We start from the raw sequence: 21,762 nt of genomic DNA, 5'->3' as shown, positions 1-21,762 counted from the left end.
TAAAAGAAAAGGCAGATTTAGCTCACATCCCGCTTTGGGGGAGAACTCTATCTGAGTGGGGGCTAGGGAGAGAGAAAGTTCAGGGGCACCTAAGGCGCGGGGTGAAATCTTGGTGAAGGATCTCTTCCATTCGACCCCCTCTCTTGGAAACTGCAGCCCAGCCGGGGCACAGGAAGGGTGACAGGAAGCAGGGTGGTCAGGGAATCTACAGCAGAGAGATGAAGTTAAAGGTTCACCCTTCTTCCGAGAGCAGCCTGGGCTGTACAAAGTGCTGGTCATAGCGGTGTTTCGGCGTGATACACCCCCAGAGTGACGAGCGGTGGCGTGAGGCCAGCGCGGAGGCTGCCCCCTCCCCCTTCGGGCCCCGCGGCGCTGAGCGTGGTTTAGCACCAACTGAGATCAGGGGGCGGTGTCGCAGGGATGGGGGGGGGAGGGAAGGGAGGGGTTCCTAAGTGGCTATAAAGGGGCTGCCGGGGCTGCCTAGATCTTGCACTCGCTGGAAAGCAGCTCGGGGGCCAGGTGCTATTGCAAGGCCAGAGCGCACAGCACCGCGGAGAGAGCTGATCCTTGCTCAGATCCAGGCACCCCGCGGCCAAGGCGGAGGACGAAGAGTCCAGGCTCGGTTCCTGGACTTGTTCCCCAGGTCCGGAGCGCCTCTCGATCCTACAGCAGCCTCTTGGCAGCTGCAGCCCTGTGGGTGCCTCCAACTCCGTGCTGGAATAAAAAGTTCCCGCGCTCCGGCCAACCCGAAGCACCTCTTTCTAAGGGACTCGGAGCTTTGGCTGCCAGCTCTCCGCGAACTTTCAAATCAAAGTGATCGTGATTTTTAAGCATCCGGAGCAGTCCCGCGGAGCTCGGCGCGCCTAACCAGAACAAGGGTTCCCTGCGCTGCAGTGTGCGGTGTCATGCAGCCAGCAGTCCCTTTGGAGTCACGCAAGCAGAGGCCCCGCTCGGACATGGGGCACGTCCAGCGGGCAGCTAAGTCTCGGAGCTCTCCGCCTTCACTCACGCTGCTGCTGCTGCTCGCTTCCGTAGCAATGCTGCTGTGTGTGCGGGGCGCACAAGGGCGCCCCGCGGAGGAGGACGAGGAGCTGGTGCTGCCTTCCCTGGAGCGCGCCCCGGGCCACGATTCCATCACCCGCCTCCGTCTGGACGCCTTTGGCCAGCAACTGCACCTGAAGTTGCAGCCGGACAGCGGTTTCTTGGCTCCTGGCTTCACCCTCCAGACGGTGGGACGCAGTCCCGGGTCCGAGGCACAGCATCTGGACCCCACCGGGGACCTGGCGCACTGCTTCTACTCTGGCACGGTGAATGGCGACCCCAGCTCCGCAGCCGCCCTCAGCCTCTGTGAAGGCGTGCGCGGTGCCTTCTACCTGCAGGGCGAGGAGTTCTTCATCCAGCCAGCGCCTGCGGTCGCCACCGAGCGTCTGGTCCCCGCCGGACCATTGGAGGAGTCACCCGCGCCGCCGCAGTTCCACATCTTGAGGCGAAGGCGGCGGGGCAGCGGCGGAGCCAAGTGTGGTGTCATGGACGACGATGAGACCCTGCCAACCAGCGACTCACGACCGGAAAGCCAAGACCCCCGGAATCAGTGGCCGCTACGAGACCCCACGCTGCAAGGCGCGAGAAAGCCAACAGGTATAAGAATCCACACACACACACACACACACACACACACACACACACACACACACACTTAAATCTCCATCCACCTCCCTTCTCCACGAGGCGTGACTTGAGGGCACACTTTAGCTCGCCTCTGGACCTAGAGGACTCAGACCTGCAGCGGGTTCTGGGTCGTGACCCGCAAAGTAAGTTGACCAAACCCAGCTAGAACATGTCTTTTTGCCCGAATAGTTAATGATTTAAGAAAAGAGAGAAGAATCGGAGTTCCTGCAGATAAGGGCTCAAAGCGTTTCCACCGGGAAGTTTGTAACCCGATTCCTCACACTCGAGAATCCTTTCCCAGCCCTTTATTCCCTTTAGTGAATGTATGAGTTCACTTGGGCGAAGCTGCAGCTTCTCGCTGAGTTTTGTAACCTCGGCGTGCGAGCACCGCGCTCACGGGAGGGGAGGAGTAGGGGAGCGATGGTGACCTCGATCTGTGATCAGGAGCCTAGGCAACGGCGCGGCGGCGATCTCAGTGCTGTGGCCTTCTGTCCCCTTCCCCCCCTTTGAACCCGGATGGTTGGCGGCGCCGGGGCCCCTCAGCAGAACCTGCTTGGGAGGTCTTTGCCCTGCTCGCCCCGCCCCCGCGCGCCTCCTACCTCTGCCTGGGGACTTGCGCTCCCTCTCCCGGCCGAGGCTCTGCTCCCCAGCGCGGCGGCGGAACCTAAGCCGCGGCTGATCCGCCCTCCTACGCTCTCCCCCGCCTCTGCCGTGTTCGGTACTTACTAGTTAGTTTATTTTATCACCCAACTTTCTTTTTGTCCCTTTTTACTTCCTTAAGTGTCCTGTTCTAGATCTCTCCCCCTTATCCGTCTGCTCCTGGGAGCAGGTAATGATGGGTCATAGCCCACTTCACGACTTCCCTGACGACTTGAACCCTCAGTCAGCAGCCAAGAGGAGGGCTGTTTTCCAAATAGGCAACCCTGGTTTGAGACAGGAATTTACTTCCCCCCGGGACAAAGGGAGTGAGGGGAGGCAGAAATAGACTGCTGGGCAGAGTGGGTGGTCCTAGTGCCCGGAACTGGATAGCGCAGAGAACCCCCAGGGACCCCGTGAATGAGAGAGCTGAGCCTTGCAGACTGAGATTCCTCAAGCCCCGCCCCTTGGCAGACCCCCCCCCTCCCCCACGCCCTGCCCTGTGCCTTCCACGTGGAGCTGGATGATCTCATTCAGGATTTCAGCCCTGGCTTCAATAGTGAAAGGGTGACTCAGGGCGCTCTGCCTGCTACCCTTGCCAAGATTTTACTACAGCTGGATAGGATGATATCCATACTGCCTAGCTCTGGCTGTGGATTTTCAAAGGCCACGGAAGAAATCCTGCTGACACATAGCATAGACAGTTTGATGACCCCGAGGAGCCCGTGTTGTTTTTTTGTTTTATTTAAAGCAAAACGAAAACTTTTTAAAAATAACATTCACAGTTTTTAGAAGATACAAATATTTGTTTTATTGTTGTTCCAGGTATATTTCAGTTTTATTTACTCTGACTTGGTTAGCTTTCCTAATATATACTCCAGGAAGGTCGCTATTCTGAGAGAAAACTGCCCACGAGCAAACGTTCTTTTCTCTTTGCAGGACCTGGAAGCATAAGAAAAAGGCGATTTGTGTCCAGCCCCCGTTATGTGGAAACCATGCTCGTGGCTGACCAGTCCATGGCTGACTTCCATGGCAGCGGTCTAAAGCATTACCTCCTAACCTTGTTCTCCGTGGCAGCCAGGTTTTACAAGCACCCCAGCATTAGGAATTCAATTAGCCTGGTGGTGGTCAAGATCTTAGTCATATATGAGGAGCAGAAAGGTCCCGAGATTACCTCCAATGCTGCTCTCACCCTGAGGAATTTCTGCAGCTGGCAGAAACAACACAACCCTCCCAGTGACCGGGATGCCGAGCACTATGACACAGCCATTCTTTTCACCAGACAGGTAAGACAAGAGGGTATCGATCATTTTATCACCTCCTGGCATCCAGATGGATGAAAAAGCCATCTCATCTGCATTGCCTCATCGATTTTGTTTAACGGGCTAGCTTCACCTGTCTTGCTTATTTCTATTTTAATTTCAACATCTCACATTGCACAGTTCCATTTTAAAAGCATCAGGGGAAAAAAATCTTCCTTATGTAGTCTTTCGGGGCCCCAACAATAATGAATGGATGAGCTGCAAATCACATGGGAAGACTGGCCTGGCCGAAGAGCCAAGTCCCAAGTCCACACTGTCCTACTTAAAAGGGATTTCTCGTGGTTCTCTGTAGGATTTATGTGGATCCCACACATGTGATACTCTCGGGATGGCTGATGTTGGAACTGTGTGTGATCCCAGCAGAAGCTGTTCTGTCATAGAAGATGATGGTTTGCAAGCCGCCTTCACCACAGCCCATGAACTGGGTAAGTCAGGATCAGTGTTCAAGTTGAGCCCCATGCATGGATTCAGCCCATTAAAATGATCTGATTTGAGAGAGAGAAAATATCTCAGACTATATTGCTACTTTAGCCACCAGCGATCTTAGACATGGTAGAACAGGTTTTCCACTGTTTCAGACACAGTCTTATTAGAAGAAGAGAAAGCACTATGAGCATTTGAAAATTGACATCTTTTTATATCTACCCTGATCCAAGAAGATATTATCCCTAAAACAGGCTGTCTACTAAATATGTTCCTTCCTGTCGAATGAATCCCTTACAAAAGAAGAGTCAGGCTAATGATCGGTCTTAATGTAGGTCTTGCTTGCTTCCCAGGCCACGTGTTTAACATGCCACATGACGACGCAAAGCACTGTGCCAGCTTTAATGGTGAGGGTGGAGATTCTCATCTGATGGCCTCCATGCTTTCCAGCTTGGACCACAGCCAGCCGTGGTCTCCCTGCAGTGCCTACATGGTCACATCATTCCTGGATAACGGCCATGGTAAGATGCCAGCTACTCTTTCTAGATGGTGTCCAGCCTTCCTTGTACAGGGTTCTAGTTAAATGAATGACATGGTTCTTGTTCAGTTCATTTTCTCCCTTTCAGAATTACTTTCTCTATCAAGATCATAAGTTGCAGGTCTTTATCTTCAGTGCTTCCTGCTCCTAAAATCTATTTACTAATATTTTGAACTGAATAGTAACTTCTTGCCATTTTTAATCCAGAAGTACTCTATTAAGGACAATGTCTTAATAAAAATCTTAATCTCCCTGGCATTGGTTTTTCCAAAATGTCACAATCACAAGTGGCTATGTATTGTTTCACACAGTAAATATCTTGTAACATCAAATTCAGTCCATTTTATGTGTTTTCACCAACTATGTTCTAATAGCTGCCTTTTTTGTTTTGTTTTGTTTTGTTTTCAGGGGAATGTTTGATAGACAAGCCCCAGAACCCCATCAAGCTCCCATCTGATCTCCCTGGTACCTTGTATGATGCCAACCGTCAGTGTCAGTTTACATTTGGAGAAGAATCCAAACACTGCCCCGAAGCAGCCAGCACATGTACCACCCTCTGGTGCACTGGTACCTCCGGTGGCTTACTGGTGTGCCAAACGAAACACTTCCCTTGGGCAGATGGCACCAGCTGCGGAGAAGGGAAATGGTGTGTCAGTGGCAAGTGTGTGAACAAGACCGACATGAAGCATTTTGCTGTGAGTTTTCCCCCAATGGAAACACACTTGTTTACAACTCAGAACTGGGAAGACCAGTGAGGGTTAAGGTTCTTACCCAGATAAGGTCCTCTCTCTGTGTCCCATAGTGGGGACACCAGATAATAGCGAATTTTGAGAATTGATTCTTTGTTTTACATTTTTCTCCGACTCCCTGAAAAGGCTAAGAGTTCTAACAGTGATATTTGTATCTCCATTTAGACTCCTGTTCACGGAAGCTGGGGGACATGGGGACCCTGGGGAGACTGTTCACGAACTTGTGGTGGAGGAGTTCAGTACACAATGAGAGAATGTGACAACCCGGTGCCCAAAAATGGAGGGAAGTACTGTGAAGGCAAAAGAGTACGCTACAGGTCCTGTAACATTGAGGACTGCCCGGATAATAACGGTGAGTCATACTGGACTTCAGCTCTCAGAAACAGGGCGAAGGAGAGGAACGCACATGGGGTTCAAAGTTGGAAACTGGTAACATCAACACCCCATTCTCTTTTCAGGAAAAACTTTCAGAGAGGAGCAATGTGAAGCACACAATGAGTTCTCAAAAGCTTCCTTTGGGAATGAGCCCACTGTGGAATGGACACCCAAGTATGCTGGCGTCTCGCCAAAGGACAGGTGCAAGCTCATCTGTCAAGCTAAAGGCATTGGCTACTTCTTTGTTTTGCAGCCCAAGGTAGGGATTTTTACACTTGTAGTTCTGCTAAGGAGCCAAAGGCCTTGGCTTGCTGCCTCTTCATGCAAATGTCTGAGCTCGCTTTACATATTAACCTGTATTCAGTTTTGACTTTGGAATACTTCCAAATGCGGGAGCAACTCCTTGCTTTGGGGTTTGTGTTGCTTTCAGTTGGGAAGGCAGTTTAAGTCTAGTAAGCATGTATTTAATATTGCTCCTTTATATCCAAAGACAAGCCCTTTGAAAACTCAATAGCCTCCCTGTACAACGAGGTTTCATATACAGCAATTCATGGTTAGATAAATTATATATTAACACAGAATCCAGGAGTTTTAGAAAGTAGTCCAAAGTACTTGTTACTGGGTACCTAGCAGCCTCACACACAAACGTACTAAGGTGAGAGTCTAAGCATTGACAATTTATTGTTGGAACACATACTTTGAACAAAAAGACTTGCCATTTCTTTTGATGTTTTGCTGAGGGAATAAATCTTTCTCTGAAGCAGAGAGTGAAATTAAATTTTCTTACGGTTGTCATGGGCTTTGAGCATTGTAAGATAGGAAAACATGTCCAAGTTGCAGATGAAATATTTAGCAAGTGGTTTATGGAGTGCCTTCTGCTGCAGCATATTGTTCTAGGCCCTGAAGGTGGAGCAGGAATCAAACTGACAGTGACCACTACTTCCATTGACCTTAGCAACAGGGGAGATAGGCCAGTAAATAAATAATCAAGGCATTTATAAACTTTGCAGACAGCCATTGTAAAAGACAGACACATGAAGGGTAACGTGTGGCGTGTGAGGGAGAGAATACTCGCAGCATGGGAAGAGAGCAGAGAGAAGAGCGTTCCCAGTTGCCATCACAATGCTTCTTCTCATTAGACGTTTAACCACCTGGTGCATGTTATCTCCGCAGGTTGTAGACGGCACTCCCTGTAGTCCAGACTCGACTTCTGTCTGTGTACAAGGACAATGTGTAAAAGCTGGTTGTGATCACATCATAGACTCCAAAAAGAAGTTCGACAAATGTGGCGTTTGTGGAGGAAATGGTTCCACCTGCAAGAAAGTATCAGGATCAGTCACTAGTACAAGGTAAGTTTCAAAACACGGAGTCCAGGAATAGGGATATAGCTCAGTGGATAGAGAGCCTGCCTCATATCCACAAGACCCTGGGTTCAATTCCCAGCACATGGGAGGTTGAGACAGGAGTGACAAGAGTTCCAGGCGGTTCAGGCCATCTTTGCCTACATAGTGAGTTTTGAGGTCAGCTTGGGTTACATGAAAGCCCATCTCAAAATACAAACACATAAAAATGAAACAAAGAAAATATTTCATGTAATTCCAGTGTTTGGAGATGATTGCTGTGAGTTCTAGATCAGCTTGGACTATACAGTGAGCTCTGGTATAGCCTGGGCTACAAGTGAACCCTCATCTCAACAACCTGACACTAATTAATCAACATATGAAGCAAAACACATACTCATTTTAACATGCCATTCTGTAGGACTAAGAAAAAGCCATTTAAAAGAATTGCATATTTTTAAGTGAAGTGGTTGATTAATCAGGGATTGAAAGACATAGAAGGAAAAGTCACATTTAAATGAATTGCATAATTTTGCTAGGCATGCTAGTATATGCCTTTAGTGCCAGCACTCAGGAGGCAGAGGCAGGCAGTATGTTCAAGGCTAGTGTAGTCTACAAAGGAAGTTACAGGAAGAGCCATAGAGGTTACACAGAAAAAAAAAAAAAAAAAAAAAAAAAAACCTGTCTCAAAAAAAAAAAAGAAGAAGAAGAAGAATTGCATATTTTTAAGCAATGGGCAATATGGTTGATTAGCAAGTGATTGGAAATATATACCTATTTTCTTTGTCCACAGACCTGGGTATCATGACATTGTCACAATTCCTGCTGGAGCTACCAACATTGAAGTGAAACATCGGAATCCAAGGGGGTCCAGAAACAACGGCAGCTTTCTAGCCATCAAAGCTGCGGATGGCACCTATATCCTGAATGGGAACTTCACTCTGTCCACACTAGAGCAAGACCTCACTTACAAAGGTACTGTCTTAAGATACAGTGGCTCCTCGGCAGCGTTGGAAAGAATCCGCAGCTTTAGTCCACTCAAAGAACCCTTAACTATCCAGGTTCTGATGGTGGGCCATGCTCTCCGACCCAAAATCAAATACACCTATTTCGTGAAGAAGAAGAAGGAGTCATTCAATGCTATCCCCACTTTCTCAGAGTGGGTGATTGAAGAGTGGGGGGAATGCTCCAAGTCATGTGGATCAGGTTGGCAGAGAAGAGTGGTGGAGTGCCGAGACATTAATGGGCGTCCTGCTTCCGAGTGTGCAAAAGAAGTGAAGCCAGCCAGTACCAGACCGTGTGCAGACCTGCCTTGTCCACACTGGCAGGTGGGGGATTGGTCACCATGTTCCAAAACTTGTGGGAAGGGTTACAAGAAGAGAACCTTAAAATGTCTGTCCCATGATGGGGGAGTGTTATCCAATGAGAGCTGTGATCCTCTGAAGAAACCAAAGCATTACATTGACTTTTGCACACTGGCACAGTGCACTTAAACAGTTTGAGAACGAGGTAGCATGGGAGGGCTGATACACGGAGATCAAGAGTGCTGGAGGGAATCCCATGAATCAAATCAGTAACCAGGGAGGCCTGTCAATGAGGGGTGTGTGTTTGGGGGGGGCGGGTAACATAGCAAAAGGGGTAGATCAGGACAGATCCTGCCAGTCAAAATTGACTAGGTAGTTAGTGATGGCTATTAGCATCTGACAGACCATACTTAGCACGATGAAGCCCCAGAGTGTTATTAGTATTTCTTTTGTTACATCTATTGTAGAAACAATTGTCAGAGTCTGGCAGAAATCTTTCAAGCCCTGTTGAATGGTGCTGATTAGATGCTTTGTATCATGGGTGTTGGGAAAGGCAAAGCAGAAGAAAGGTGGGATTGGATTTCAAACATGGCTTACTTTATATCACTGGCAATGGGGGCAAGGAGAAGGGTACAAGCAAGATTGTTATTCGAAGTTTCCAACTGCTGCAGTTGCAGAGAATGATACATCATTTCTATGAATAGTGAAATGTTCAGATTGCTCAACATAAGAGAAAGACTCACCTCTGTGAAGTGGCTCATGGTTCCTTCTTACACCATCTCAGCTCTTTAACTATAATTCATGTTGAGGTAGAAACAATTCACCTACTTATAAAATGTACATTAATTCTAAAAGGAGGAAAGAAACAGCAAAGTCTGTAAGGTGCACATACAAACTCAAGGACACAAAATGAGCAACATGTCTCCTGCCTTGCTTTCTCCCAAGGTCAGCCTACCTGGGGACCGTGAATGTTAAAGATAACCCATGTCACACAAAAGGCAGTAACATCACACATGTCAGTGTCACACCAGAGTAAGGATGAGGTATAGAAAACAGGGTCCCATGAGATTGGGAACATGGAGATCTCTTGTCTTACATGGGAAGCTGCTGCAGGGTAGCAGGTCCACTCCTAGCAGCTGGTCTAACAGTCGTATCCTGGTGAATGTCTGTTCAGCTCTTCTACTGAGAGAATATGACTATTTCCATATGTATATGTATATAGTAAAATATGTTACTATGAATTGTATGTACTTTATAAGTATTGGTTTGTTTGTTCCTTCTAAGAAGGACTATAGTTTATAATAAATGCTTATAACATATTTATTTTTATACATTTATTTCTAATGATAAAACCTTTAAGTTATATCGCTTTTGTAAAAGTGCATATAAAATAGAGTATTTATACAATATATGTTAACTAGAAATAATAAAAGAACACTTTGAATGTGTATGTCTATTTTCTGAAATGGGATTAATTTCCGGGCAAGAAATCTGATGAGACACAAATATTAGATTTCAAGACAGTTTTTAAGATTTTGATGAATGAACTGTATTTTCTGTTTGTAGAAGTACTGATAAAAAAGATTTTAATGTCTTTAGTGATAAGATTGTTACTAATGTGGTTGGCAAATTACTGTAAAGAGCCAGATTGTAAGTATGGCATTTAGGCTATATTTCCTGTCACAACCATGTGACAGTGAACGCTTTTGTAGGAATGAGATCAGCCATAAATGATATGTAAATGATTAACCATGGCTGTGTTTTAATAAAACTTTATTTACAAAAACAAATGATGGGCCAGATTTGTTCTGTGAGCTTGTTTGCCAACTCCCAATGTGATAAAGTAAATGGAAAATGATTCAGTGGATAAATGCATTTTGGGGTTTTGTCTCCCTTAATTATGTAAAGTAAGTAAGAAAGTATAAATATATTTACGGTATTGAATAGAAACAATGCTTCACACACTTGGGACAGATGTGAGTGATGAGCTAACACTTTAAAATCTTTGCCTTGGCGGGTGGTGGTGGCACATGCCTTCAATCCCAGCACTGGAGAGGCAGAGCCAGGTGGATCTCTGTGAGTTTGAGGCCAGCCTGGTCTACAGAGTAAGATCCAGTACAGGCACCAAAACTACACAGAGAAATGCTGTCTTGAAAAACCAAAACTAACAAACTAAATAAATAAATAAATAAAATAAAATCTTTGCCTCCTTCAACAGTAATGCAGAGGTGTTTGGGAGAAATCCAGGACTCTAGCCTTCTGTAGATCATTGTATTTTGAAAACTAGGTGGTACATAAAGTGACTACAAGTTCAAATTATTTCCATTATGATGTTGCTTTCAGAAAATCGTTTACTAGAAAACTGACAATGTACTCAACTATTGTCATTTCTGACTTTACATTCACCTTTTATTCTCAGCATGATTTTTCTTACTAACAACCTGTAACAAAATACCAGTTTCAGCTTCAGTTACTTAATGTGTCCCCCTTAAGAACTGAACAAATGTAAGGGGAGTAGGGACATTAATTGGGTTAACTTTTTCTAATGCCTACTATAAGACCCAAAGACCAAACTAAACTCTTCAAACATCATTGAATACATCTTTAAAAGCAGAACTTGACTATGTAATTCAGCAGCCCATGTTGTCCTGTGTGCCAGCAACCTTCATTGACATTGACTTGTCTCTAAGCATAGCACAAATTCCCGTGGTGAGCGACTAGGAAAATACATACCCACAAGCCCTAACAGCTCTCTTCCACACATGACACCCCAGCAAAGGTTCATATATTGGAGTAAAAACCTATAACATGAAAAAGTTCTTTACTGAACTTCTCTCATTCACCAAGATTTTTTTTTCCTCTTGAGCAGCTTCGGAACTTGATGTAGCTCACAATCATCTGTAACTCCAATTACAGGGGATCTAACACCCTTCTTTGACCCCCACAAGCACCAGACCTGCATGTGGTTTGCATACATATATACATACATACATATAAAGCATTCAGACACATTCAAAATTTAAAAAAAAACCTTAAAATGTGGAACACATAAAATGGTGTGTTAGAGCATGTTGTAATATCCACACTCAGGAAATGGAAACAGAAGGGAACAGTAACACAAGGTCATCTTTGGCTATGTAGCCAGTTTGAGACCCACCTGGGATAAATGAGCTTCTGTCTCTAAATAATAAAGTCATTCATTCATTAGTTAAACAAAAATTCAAGACCCAAAAAGATAGAGCCTGGCAAAAAAGTCCCTGCCATCCCCTTATCATCAGTTCAAAGTCATATCAAAGAACTTTCTTACCTTGCAACATTATTGCCTACCCCTTTACAAGTAAGATGTTGTTGTTGTTATTGTTGTTGTTGTTACACAGCTAAGCAGTTTGATTATGTTGCAGCAATGAGAAGTCAGTTCACAACCACAGTTCACAACATGCCTATTCTCTCAATTTTGTTAGCTTGAATAGGCATCATTCTGAAGAGGGATGTTATGGACCTTTGTCTTCTAGATAGGAATCATGATGGAGAGTCTGGGACAATACTCACTACTAATTAAATCACACCACTGTTTAAGAACTCAATGGGTAGAGTTCTTTCTGTAATATTTCAACAAATAAAAATGTAAATCAAAAATTTGACCAATAATTCACAAAACAAGTTTCAACTCCTTGCTCTTTTCAACTTGTGTTCTTGAAGATGGCACTATTCAAGATTAACTTGAATTAGGAATAGCATGTAATAGATCCTGATTGTTGGTAATACTGTTGGCAAATTATTGTAGAGAGACAGATGGTATTCACGATCCTACATCAATTTATAAGCATTAAATTTCATCCTCAAATAAGTCATGGATTTCATTTAAAGTCTAATCATTAACTAAGATTCATAAAATTTTGAAACACAAAAACATAATTCTAAATTTTATGTCAAGAAATAAACAGTGTTAAGATAGAGATTTTTGTTAGGTATAATAGTCTGGACTGGCATCCATGGTCTCTTAGTGTCTGCATAACATCTGTCCAGGACCTTCTGGCTTTCAGTCTCCATTGAGAAGTCAGGTGTTATTCTGATGGGTCTGCCTTTCTATGTTGCTTGGCCTTTTCCTTTGCAACTCTTAATATTTTTCTTTATTCTGTATGTTTAGTGGTTTGATTATTATGCAGTGAGGGGACTTCTTTTTGGGGTCCAATCTATTTGGTGTTCTGTAACTTTCTTATGTCTTCATAGGCTTGGAAAAGTTTTCTTCTATGATTTTGCTGAATATATTTTCTTTGCCTTTGAGTTGGTCTTCTTCTTCTTCTTCTTCTTCTTCTTCTTCTTCTTCTTCTTCTTCTTCTTCTTCTCCTCCTTCTTCTTCTATCCTTATCATTTTTAAGTTTGGCTTGTTCATAGTGTCCCAGATTTCCTTGAACATTTTGTGTTATGACTTTTTTTGCTTTAGTATTTTCTTTTATTATTATTATTATTATTAAGAAATTTTCTATTAATTTTACATACCAACCACAGATCCCCTTCTCCTCCCTCCTCATGTCACTCAGCCTTCCCCTCCAGCCCACCCCCTATTCCCACCTCCTCCAAGGCAAGGCCTCCCATGGGGAGTCAGCAGAACCTGGTACATTTAGCTGAGGCAGGTCCAATCCCCTCCCCCTTCACTAAGGCTGTGCAAAGTTTCCCACCATAGGCACTGGGCTCCCAAAAGCCTGCTCATGCACCAGGGATGGATCCTGATCCTACTGCCAGGAGGCCCCTTAAACAGTTCAAGCTAAACAACTGTCTCACCTATGCAAAGGGCGTAGTCCAGTTCCATGGAGCTCCACAGCTGTTGGTCCACAGTTTATGAGTACCCACTAGTTTGGTTTGTTTGTCTCTTTACATTTCCCCATCATGATCTTGATGCCCTTTGCTTATAGAATCCCTCTTTGTTCTCATGGACTGGACTCCTGGGGTTTGGCATGGTGCTTGGCTGTGGATCTCTGCATCTGCTTCCATCAGTTACTGGATGAAGGCTCTTTTAGTCCAATTGACACTGGCAGACTCTGTCTCAGGGAGCAAATGTGGTCTCGGAATGGCTTTAGTATTTTCTTTGACTGATGAATCTGTTTCCTCTATTGTATCCTCCACACCAGAGATTCTTTCTTCCATCTCTTGTATTCTGTTGGTTATGCTTGCATTTGTAGTTCCTGTTTGTTTACTCAGATTTTCTATTTCCAGCACTCCCTCGGTTTGTGTCTTCTTCATTGTTTCCATTTCAATTTTCAGGTCTTGAACTATTTCCTTCACCTGTTTAAATGCTTTTTTTCTTGGTTTTCTGAGCTTTCTTTAAGGGATTTATTGGTCTCTTCCAATTTTTGTTTGTCTTTTCCTCAATTTCGTTAAGGGAATTTTTTATTTACTCTTTAAAGGCCTTTATCATATTCTTAAAGTCATTTTTAAGGCCATTTTCTTCTTCTTCTTCTTCTTCTTCTTCTTCTTCTTCTTCTTCTTCTTCTTCTTCTTCTTCTTCTTCTTCTTCTTCTTCTTCTACATTGAGATGTTCAGGGCTTGCTGATGTAGAACCATTAGGTTCTGGTGGTGCCATATTGCTCTTTATGTTGTTCAATGTATTCTTGCACTGGCATCTACACATCTCTTCATCTAACTGGTGCAAATGGTGCCTATGTCTCAGGGAGCCACTCTTGGTCCAATGGAACTGGTGGATTTTGTGTCTCAGGGAGCAGCTGCTGTGGTCTCAGAGAATGGGTAGATTTGGGGGCGGGGCATGGATTGGGGCTTGTAGGTTACCGAGTCTGGTGGGCGGTGATGATAGTCAGGCCTGCCTGCAGGATTCCTGCCTGATGGTCTGCAAGTAGTTGTGCCCCTGGGTGTAAAGCCTAGAGGCTCAGGTGATCAGCTGGGAGAACAAAGACTCACCTCTTGGTCTAATTGGAGCTGGTGGAATCTGTCCATAGCTTGCATTCTATTGCTGTCATAAAACACCACAACCAAAATTGTGTAATACAGGGTTTATTTAGTTTATATCTCCTAATCACAGTCTATCATTGAGGGAAGCCAAGTCAAGAGCTCACATAGGGCAGGAACCTGGAGCCAGGAACTAAAAAACAACCCATAGAAGAATGCTGTTTACTGGCTTGCTCCCCATGTCTTGCTCAGTCTTCTTATACAACCCAGAATCAACTGGCCAGAGGTGCACTGCCCACTATGGACTGGGCCTTTCCACATCAATTATTAATGAAGAAAATGCCCTGCAGGCCAGTCTGATGGAGGCAATTACTTAACTGAGAGTCTCACTTCCTACCCGTAGTTGTGTCAGCCTGATTAACTAACCAGCATACCATCCCATAGTAATAACATAAACATTATCATAGGTTATAAAAATTTGACTATTTTATATTATAAGCTCCTAGACCCTTTTTTAATCACAAAGAGACAGAAAAGTTTAAAAGAGAGTGGCTGAAAATAGAACTGAAGGTACAGACTAGGGAGTACAGCTAAAAGATTTAACACATGGGCAAGAATGGGAGATCTTTGATTTTTGTCTGTAGCTCTTTCCCCATATGGGTTGTGTTATTTTTGTTCCTAATTTCTCTTTCATTTTCTTCTTTCAAGTGGCCTAAGAACTGATCAGTTCCCCTCTTCATTTTACATGAAAGCAAAAATGCACACCACAAAGAACCCAGGAGCAGGACAACTGCTGAGCTTAACATGCATCGGAACATTCATCTGACTTTTCCTTCATTTCCAGGTGGCTTACTTGTTTCTGGAATACCCAGAATTCTCAGCTTCCAATTTTTTACCCAAGTCGCTAATAGGATCAGAATGTGGGATCGGATATTCTGTCTTCTCAGAGTGTGGCAGAGGTGACAATGAAAAGTACACCTATTCCCAAGATACTGGAGGGGAAAGGGGAGCTCAGGGGCAAACGTCATCTATTGGCTTGATAAATGAATTCTGAATAAATGAAAATTAACTGGAGACCTTCATTTTAAACAATAAGGTACCATAAACTAAAATATTCATTGTCTGGGTCTCTGAACAGAGGCTTTTGCTCTTAAAGACCCATGGAGACGATGTCTAGCAAGTAAAGTGCAAGGAATTCAGAGATGCTCTTTGTGACGGCGGGGTAATACCTCCTAGTGATTGAATGTTAATTGAATCTTTTGGTTTTCTAGTTTTAAAAAACCATAGCAATGTCCTATAAGTGAGCAGTAGTGATAATATGGAAAGCAACTAGCAGTGGTTATAGTTTTGTGTGAATTCTATGCACACTTTTAAATTTGACTTCCCAATTCAGCATGTAAGACTGCTAACACTTGAAGAATATCTTCTTTATCTTTGCTCTCTCATCTCCCTTTCTTCTATCTTCAAACTCTGGGTGATTAAAGTTATCATGCTATTGTGATCTTTTAAAAATTTTTATTGTCATCCATGTGCATTTGAAGCCCTTAAATATTAAAAAAGTAAACAATCCTTGACACCTGGAAAAACTCTTGGTCTCATAAATTGTGAATATTTCTAGGAAACACGCTTGAAACTACATGAGATGTTGCAGCTGGGTGTGGAAGTATATATCTGTAACCCTACTGTGTGAGGACATTGAACAGATGGATGAAGAGTTCTAGTTCAACCGGGGCTACAAAACAAGACCCTCTCTCAAAACAAAACAAATGCAGAAACAATTAAAATACACTAGAATATTCTTAATATGACCGGGGAAGGTAAAGGATATGATTTTACAGGTATAAAAGAGGCTCTTTGGCATTCCAACAGAACTGAACATTTTTCGGAGACACTGTTCTATATAACAACTTTGAGATTTTAGAAGGAAAAAAAGTACTGTATCATTGATGTTTTTTTCCTAAGATGCATGGCACTGATTACCAGCTATCACAAGAGAACCAATGTAAAATTAGAATGCAGGTTTATTGTTGAAAGTAATGCTATCTGTCTTCAGGTTGCTGGAAACACACTTCAATAATATTCAAGAGAGATAGAAAACTGATACTATTTTAAAAGTTTCCTTTGTTGTTGTTGTTCTGTTTGTGTGTATGTGCTGTGTATGTGTCTGTGTGTATCTATAATAGACACTCTCGCCAGTCAATTGAATAGAGAAGATCCATTTTCAATGTAGGAAGGCAACATTTAACATACTGGGGATCTGAACAGAGCAGGACTTCAGTGGTCATAAACTCTTTCTGGCTTTTCTTTCTGAAATGACCAAGCTATTTTCCATACTTCTCTTGGACACTGGGCTTTAGCTTCCAAGTCTGTGAGACTTCCAAGGAGGTCCTCTGGGGTCCTCAAGATTTTGGTCTCAGCTCAGATATGGGTACATTGTTAATTCTCTAGTTCTGAAGAGTCTAAATCTTGAATTTACCCATGCTGCTGAATTCCTATATCCAATTTGCAAAAATTTTCAGTGTCCATGATTATGTAATTCTGTGGGCTAATTTAATTAATTCACATGTATGTATAAAATATGTAAATATGTGTTGGTTTAGCAAATCTACATGCTATTGATTCTGTATGGAATATGATGTGTGCTAGGTTCTAATGACCATAACTTAATGACACTTATCAAATCTGTCTATAGCATCAGAGAACCAGGACACCCTTAGATCTGTGCTTGAGGTCATCTTTGGTCCAATCTCTTGGTTCTGTTCTTCTGGGGAACCATGTGAGAAATCAAAGCTATCTAGAGAAATGTTGACTATGTGGATATTATCTAATGTAAAAAGTTATTTCATATTATAGAGGCAAATGGCATAACCTGTCAAGATAGACATGCCAAAGTCTGAATATATAAAGTGACCTCCAATCCCATATCTGATAATTAAGGATAATAACCTATAAACCCAGGGCATACATTGTTCCAAGAACTCCAACAGTCCTCCAAGGAAACACTCAGAGCTCCTTTGAGGAAGTGACCTGTCCCATTGCCTCTCAGAATTTGTTTCTTTTTTCCTCCTTTCTTAAAAAAATAAAAAAATGTATCCTCCAGTTGAGAGACCTACTTTATTCATTATATCTGTCTATAAAAGGTTTTCACTGTATTCTAAATAAAACCTTTCTTCAAGGACAGATTTGCCATCACAGGACATATCCCAAGAATGTGCTGTAGGCTCTAAAAGTAGTTCTAGGGAATTCATTCCTAAAGTATTTCAGCTATGGCTACATTACTGGGAAAGATGTGTGAACTTCTGAAATGATAATGCTAGCAGGGCCAGAGTGCTTTTGAATGTAGGCTTTGGTTCAACTTTTCAGTCATATGGAGAGGCTGTTGACAAACTGGTTGACCTTGCAAACCCGGTGTCAGTAGTGAGGGGCTAGAGCTACACAGGAAAGGATGTCAGGCACAGCCAGTTTGAAACAGTTGAAGATATTATGAAAGATGTTGTAGAAGCTTTAAGCATGAGGTTATGAGGTTCTTCACACAAAATAGGACACATCCCAAAGCATAGATTTGAGATTTTTCTAAGAAAGCCACAGAGAGTAAGACCTACTCAAATGCAGGTACAGGGTGCTCAGAGAAAAAAAAATTACAATTAATTTTCTTAGCATTAGTCATGTGTACCAGTTAGGTAGCTCTCAATATCTCAAAAGGTTATTTTTGAGAAATTTTCTCAAATTTCTGCGAAATTTTTGTTTATTTTCTGTTCTATCTCTTTTGATAAGTGAGATATAGGTGACTCCACAGATGCTTTGGATGGAATGGTAATCTGATAAAACCAGAAGCCACTAGAGTTGCATCAGGAGTTTAGTACTAGCCTTTCCTTGCAAATGGGGCTGTTGGTGAGATTCCTAGAAAATTGCAGGTTTGCAGCTAGGAAGGGAGGAAGCCATTAATCAGTGGTTAATTGTGCTGGAATTCTGGCTGTTCAGCTTCAGACTTCATCTAAACCCTCGAGTGAGGGGCTCCTCTCCTTATTCACGTGCTCCCAGTTTTCTCTGACTTTCTGCCCTGTCTCACAGGGAATTGGACAGCCTAGACTCGAGCCTCTGCTTTCCCATTTGCTTGCTGTGCTCAGTGCCTTGGCTCAACTTTCTACCTATAAAATGGGAACTTCCTTTTTATTGGTGGATCAAAATTCTGTTAACATCTGTAAAGTGTTTAAACAAATAGGTCATAATACAGTAAAATCTACCGGTTCTGCTGTGGTAGATACTAAGGTAAAGTGACCGTGTGATAATTTTTAGAATTTCTTTGAAGAAAATATTTATATGGAGACAGAGGGGCAAGCCATGTAGTACTTGTTCTGTTCTTTTGACAGAGACCTTTAAAGCAGGATAACAAAATGAGGGAAACTATGAGGATATGGGAAGGACAAGAAGCCTTTCACCATGGAATCTGGTCCAAGCATCCTGCCACCTGAGAAGCAGAGATTCCAATGCACTTGTCAACATTTGTTATGAAGCCTGACAATTTAGACTTAATATTCCTTTCATATATGGATATTTATATGGAAGTAGCAATGAACCAGACTTAACATCTGAATGTATACGACCTTGGGTAGTGCCTTTACCCTTCCCACACATTTTCTAAGAACCTCCAATGAGACAGTTAACTTTGTGCATGGTGAAGATGCTCTACCTTCTGCATCCCCCTAATCTAGAGTGTTGCTTATGTGTTAGTCTTTTCTTGGGGAGCCATGTCTTTCTTGACCTTTGTGCCTAAAGTCTATATTAGAATCCCTTTTAACACACTCCAATTTGGCTTCTGAACTTCTTCTCTGTGCCAAGTATTGTGGGCTTGCCTGAGTGGAGTTTTCTAAAGAATAATTTATCTGGGCTCAAAGTTTCAAAGGACAACCCTTCACAGGGAAGGCATGGCAGCCAGAGGGGGAGGCAGCTGGTCACACTGCGGCCACAGTCAGGAAGCAGAGAGCAATGAATATTTGTGATCATTTCATGTCCATCCCTTTTTTCTTTCTATGTAGACAGTGACCAGTCAGGGAATGGTACTGCTCACATTCAGGGTGCTGTTAGGATCCTGTACATGCACTGCTCTGGGTCTTGAGTCTTACATCATCAGGGGGCTCTGGTCACACAATCTGTACCTTTAAAAGCCGGATGCAGACCCCACCCCTCCCTTTCTTTTCCCTCTCTCTGCTCTGCTCCCACCATCTCTCCCTCCCCCGAGGCCTGGCTCCCCTCTGCCCTGCCCTCCCTTCTAATAAAGTTCTCTGTAACTCTAGTAATCATAGCTCATGACTTTTCCACCAGTAACCAGCATGGTAACCAATGCCATCCATCCTTTCAGGTGGGCCTTCCCATCTCCATGAACTTAGTCTAGATAATCCTTCAAATAAGTGCCCAGAGACTTGTCTTCAAGGTGGTTCTAGATTTAACTGAGCTGTCAGCCCAGGTTAATCATCACATCTAACTAATTCCATACTTCTCCAGAGGAACATTTAAATTTCTTGACTACACACTTCATATTCAACTGATATATTTCAAATTCTATACTGCAAAGTGAGCCTTTGGTTCTATCAAATGAGTGTAAACATAGGGGCAGGGATAATATGCTTAACAATGTGTAGTATACGTGTACATCATGGTATCTTATAGTAGATGTATTGGGGTTATGATGACTAAAACTCATGACACCAAAGAACCCAGGGACCTTTGGGACCATGCAGGATATTCTCACTCAAGGTCTTTGTGCCGTTTAAAGCTTTTCAAAGTGAACCCACTTCAAACGATTGTTACAACCTTATTACAGAAAGAAAGCTGATGTGTGGCAATTTGATTTGCTGTCCCTTACAATTTTTCAGCATGAAGAACTTTTTTTCTTTGACAGAGTAAGATAATTGGTTTATTTTATCTTTATGATTTTTAAAGGTCTCGTGTTAGTTTGCAAACAACATGGAAAACTAAAACAGTATGCAATTGATTAGATCTTGCTGTTTGGCTTCATCACACAAATGTACACAAAGACAGTCCACCTATCACTACCATAGCCAAGGCAAATTTCTTTACATGATACTGTTTTGAATTATACCCACTATAGTGTCATTTTATTTATCAAGAAAGAAATATGCTTGTTTTAAATGAACTTTATTTAGTATAAAATCCTTGGAAGGATTTTACTTTGAACTCTGTGGTTTTTATACGCTAAGCCCTCCAGCAGATATATATCCCCAAACAAGTACTCAGAAGAATTTTATGCTCTTTGTTTTCTCTCTAAGTACATTCTATGTTTCTTAATAATAAAACAATGTCTTTTTCCTTTTACAGTCTTGCTCTCTAGAGCAGGTTTCTAGAATTATACTTAATATCCAATAGAAACTCAATAAAAGCTTTGCTCATTGGTCAAGACATAGGTTTCTTGAAAGGATCAACCACAGACTAAAACACGGCCACAGTTAAACATGTGGTTAGGAAATCAGTGTCATAACTGCTACCAAAGTTAATACAGCCATGATTTTTAAGCTACTTTGGAAAGCTGAAAAATTACAAAATCATTCTGAGTTCCTTTCCATTTTTTTTTAAACTGGGAGCTCCCTTCAAGGAATATTGTAACATGAACAAGCTGTTATTTATATACTTGCCAGTCAAACTGGAGGAATACTGCTATTGTGACTGATAATAATGTCTGGGCTACACAGCACATGGAAACCATTTCCTAGATAATTCTGTTGTCCTCACCCCAGTTCTCACTTACAGAGACAATGGCCTGGTCACTTCAGGAAAGTTCCTTGGTAATAAGAAACCATCTAAGTTCCATTAGCCTGGAAGCTGGTGAATTATCAACCCAACAAAGGCTTACTCAAGATGAAGTTTTCCATGTGCTCAAAGATGCCACAAGGGCAGCAAGTATTGTAAGTGGTGAATCCCAGGCAAAACAATTAGTGGTTTTTGAAGTACTGAATTAAAAGAATAGATTTATGTATTTTTTAACAACTAAATTTTACAAACACTCATAAATATACTTTGGGAGAATTCTGTTACTGTTACATTGAACGTAGATGATATTATTGGTGGTAATGCCTCTCTCTTCATTGGTTGGTATGGTTTCAATATGAAGTGTCTGCCACTGACTCCTGATTTAAATACTTGGTCTCTTACTGGTTGAGGCTGGGACCTAGCTGCATAAAGTAGATCATTTGAGTGATAGTTTCTTATATGTATGTTATTCTTGGCTGTTTCCTGTCTTTCCATTGATTCTGTATCCACAGGACTCTTAACAGCCTTCCTCCACACTTCCCACTTCTGTGGGAACTGTGGTGCTCCTCCATGCCTTCCCTGTGGTGATAGCCTTAAACTTACCAGAATCATGAGCCAAAACAAATTATTTCTATTGGGTATTGTGGTCACAGCAACTCAGAAATAACTAACACATGGTCAAGGTCTTGACCTACAGTGTATCTTGCCTAAGCTCTTTAAACCAAATATCATGTTCTTCCC

General features: G+C 42.7%; 1 protein-coding gene across 1 annotated transcript; it reads left to right on the top strand.

Moving 5' to 3' along the window:
* Positions 1–430: 430 nt before the first annotated feature.
* On the top strand, positions 431–10,145 carry Adamts1 (ADAM metallopeptidase with thrombospondin type 1 motif 1). Its single transcript, XM_006987942.4, has 9 exons — positions 431–1,638; positions 3,244–3,590; positions 3,919–4,051; positions 4,403–4,570; positions 4,996–5,282; positions 5,502–5,688; positions 5,795–5,970; positions 6,885–7,060; positions 7,845–10,145. The coding sequence occupies exons 1-9, from the start codon at positions 906–908 to the stop codon at positions 8,542–8,544; spliced, it is 2,907 nt and encodes a 968-aa protein (XP_006988004.1). The 5' UTR covers positions 431–905; the 3' UTR covers positions 8,545–10,145.
* Positions 10,146–21,762: the final 11,617 nt, after the last annotated feature.

Source organism: Peromyscus maniculatus, chromosome 12, assembly GCF_049852395.1.
Source record: "Peromyscus maniculatus bairdii isolate BWxNUB_F1_BW_parent chromosome 12, HU_Pman_BW_mat_3.1, whole genome shotgun sequence".
Classification (NCBI taxonomy): domain Eukaryota; kingdom Metazoa; phylum Chordata; class Mammalia; order Rodentia; family Cricetidae; genus Peromyscus; species Peromyscus maniculatus.
This window is presented reverse-complemented; position numbering and strand designations above follow the sequence as displayed.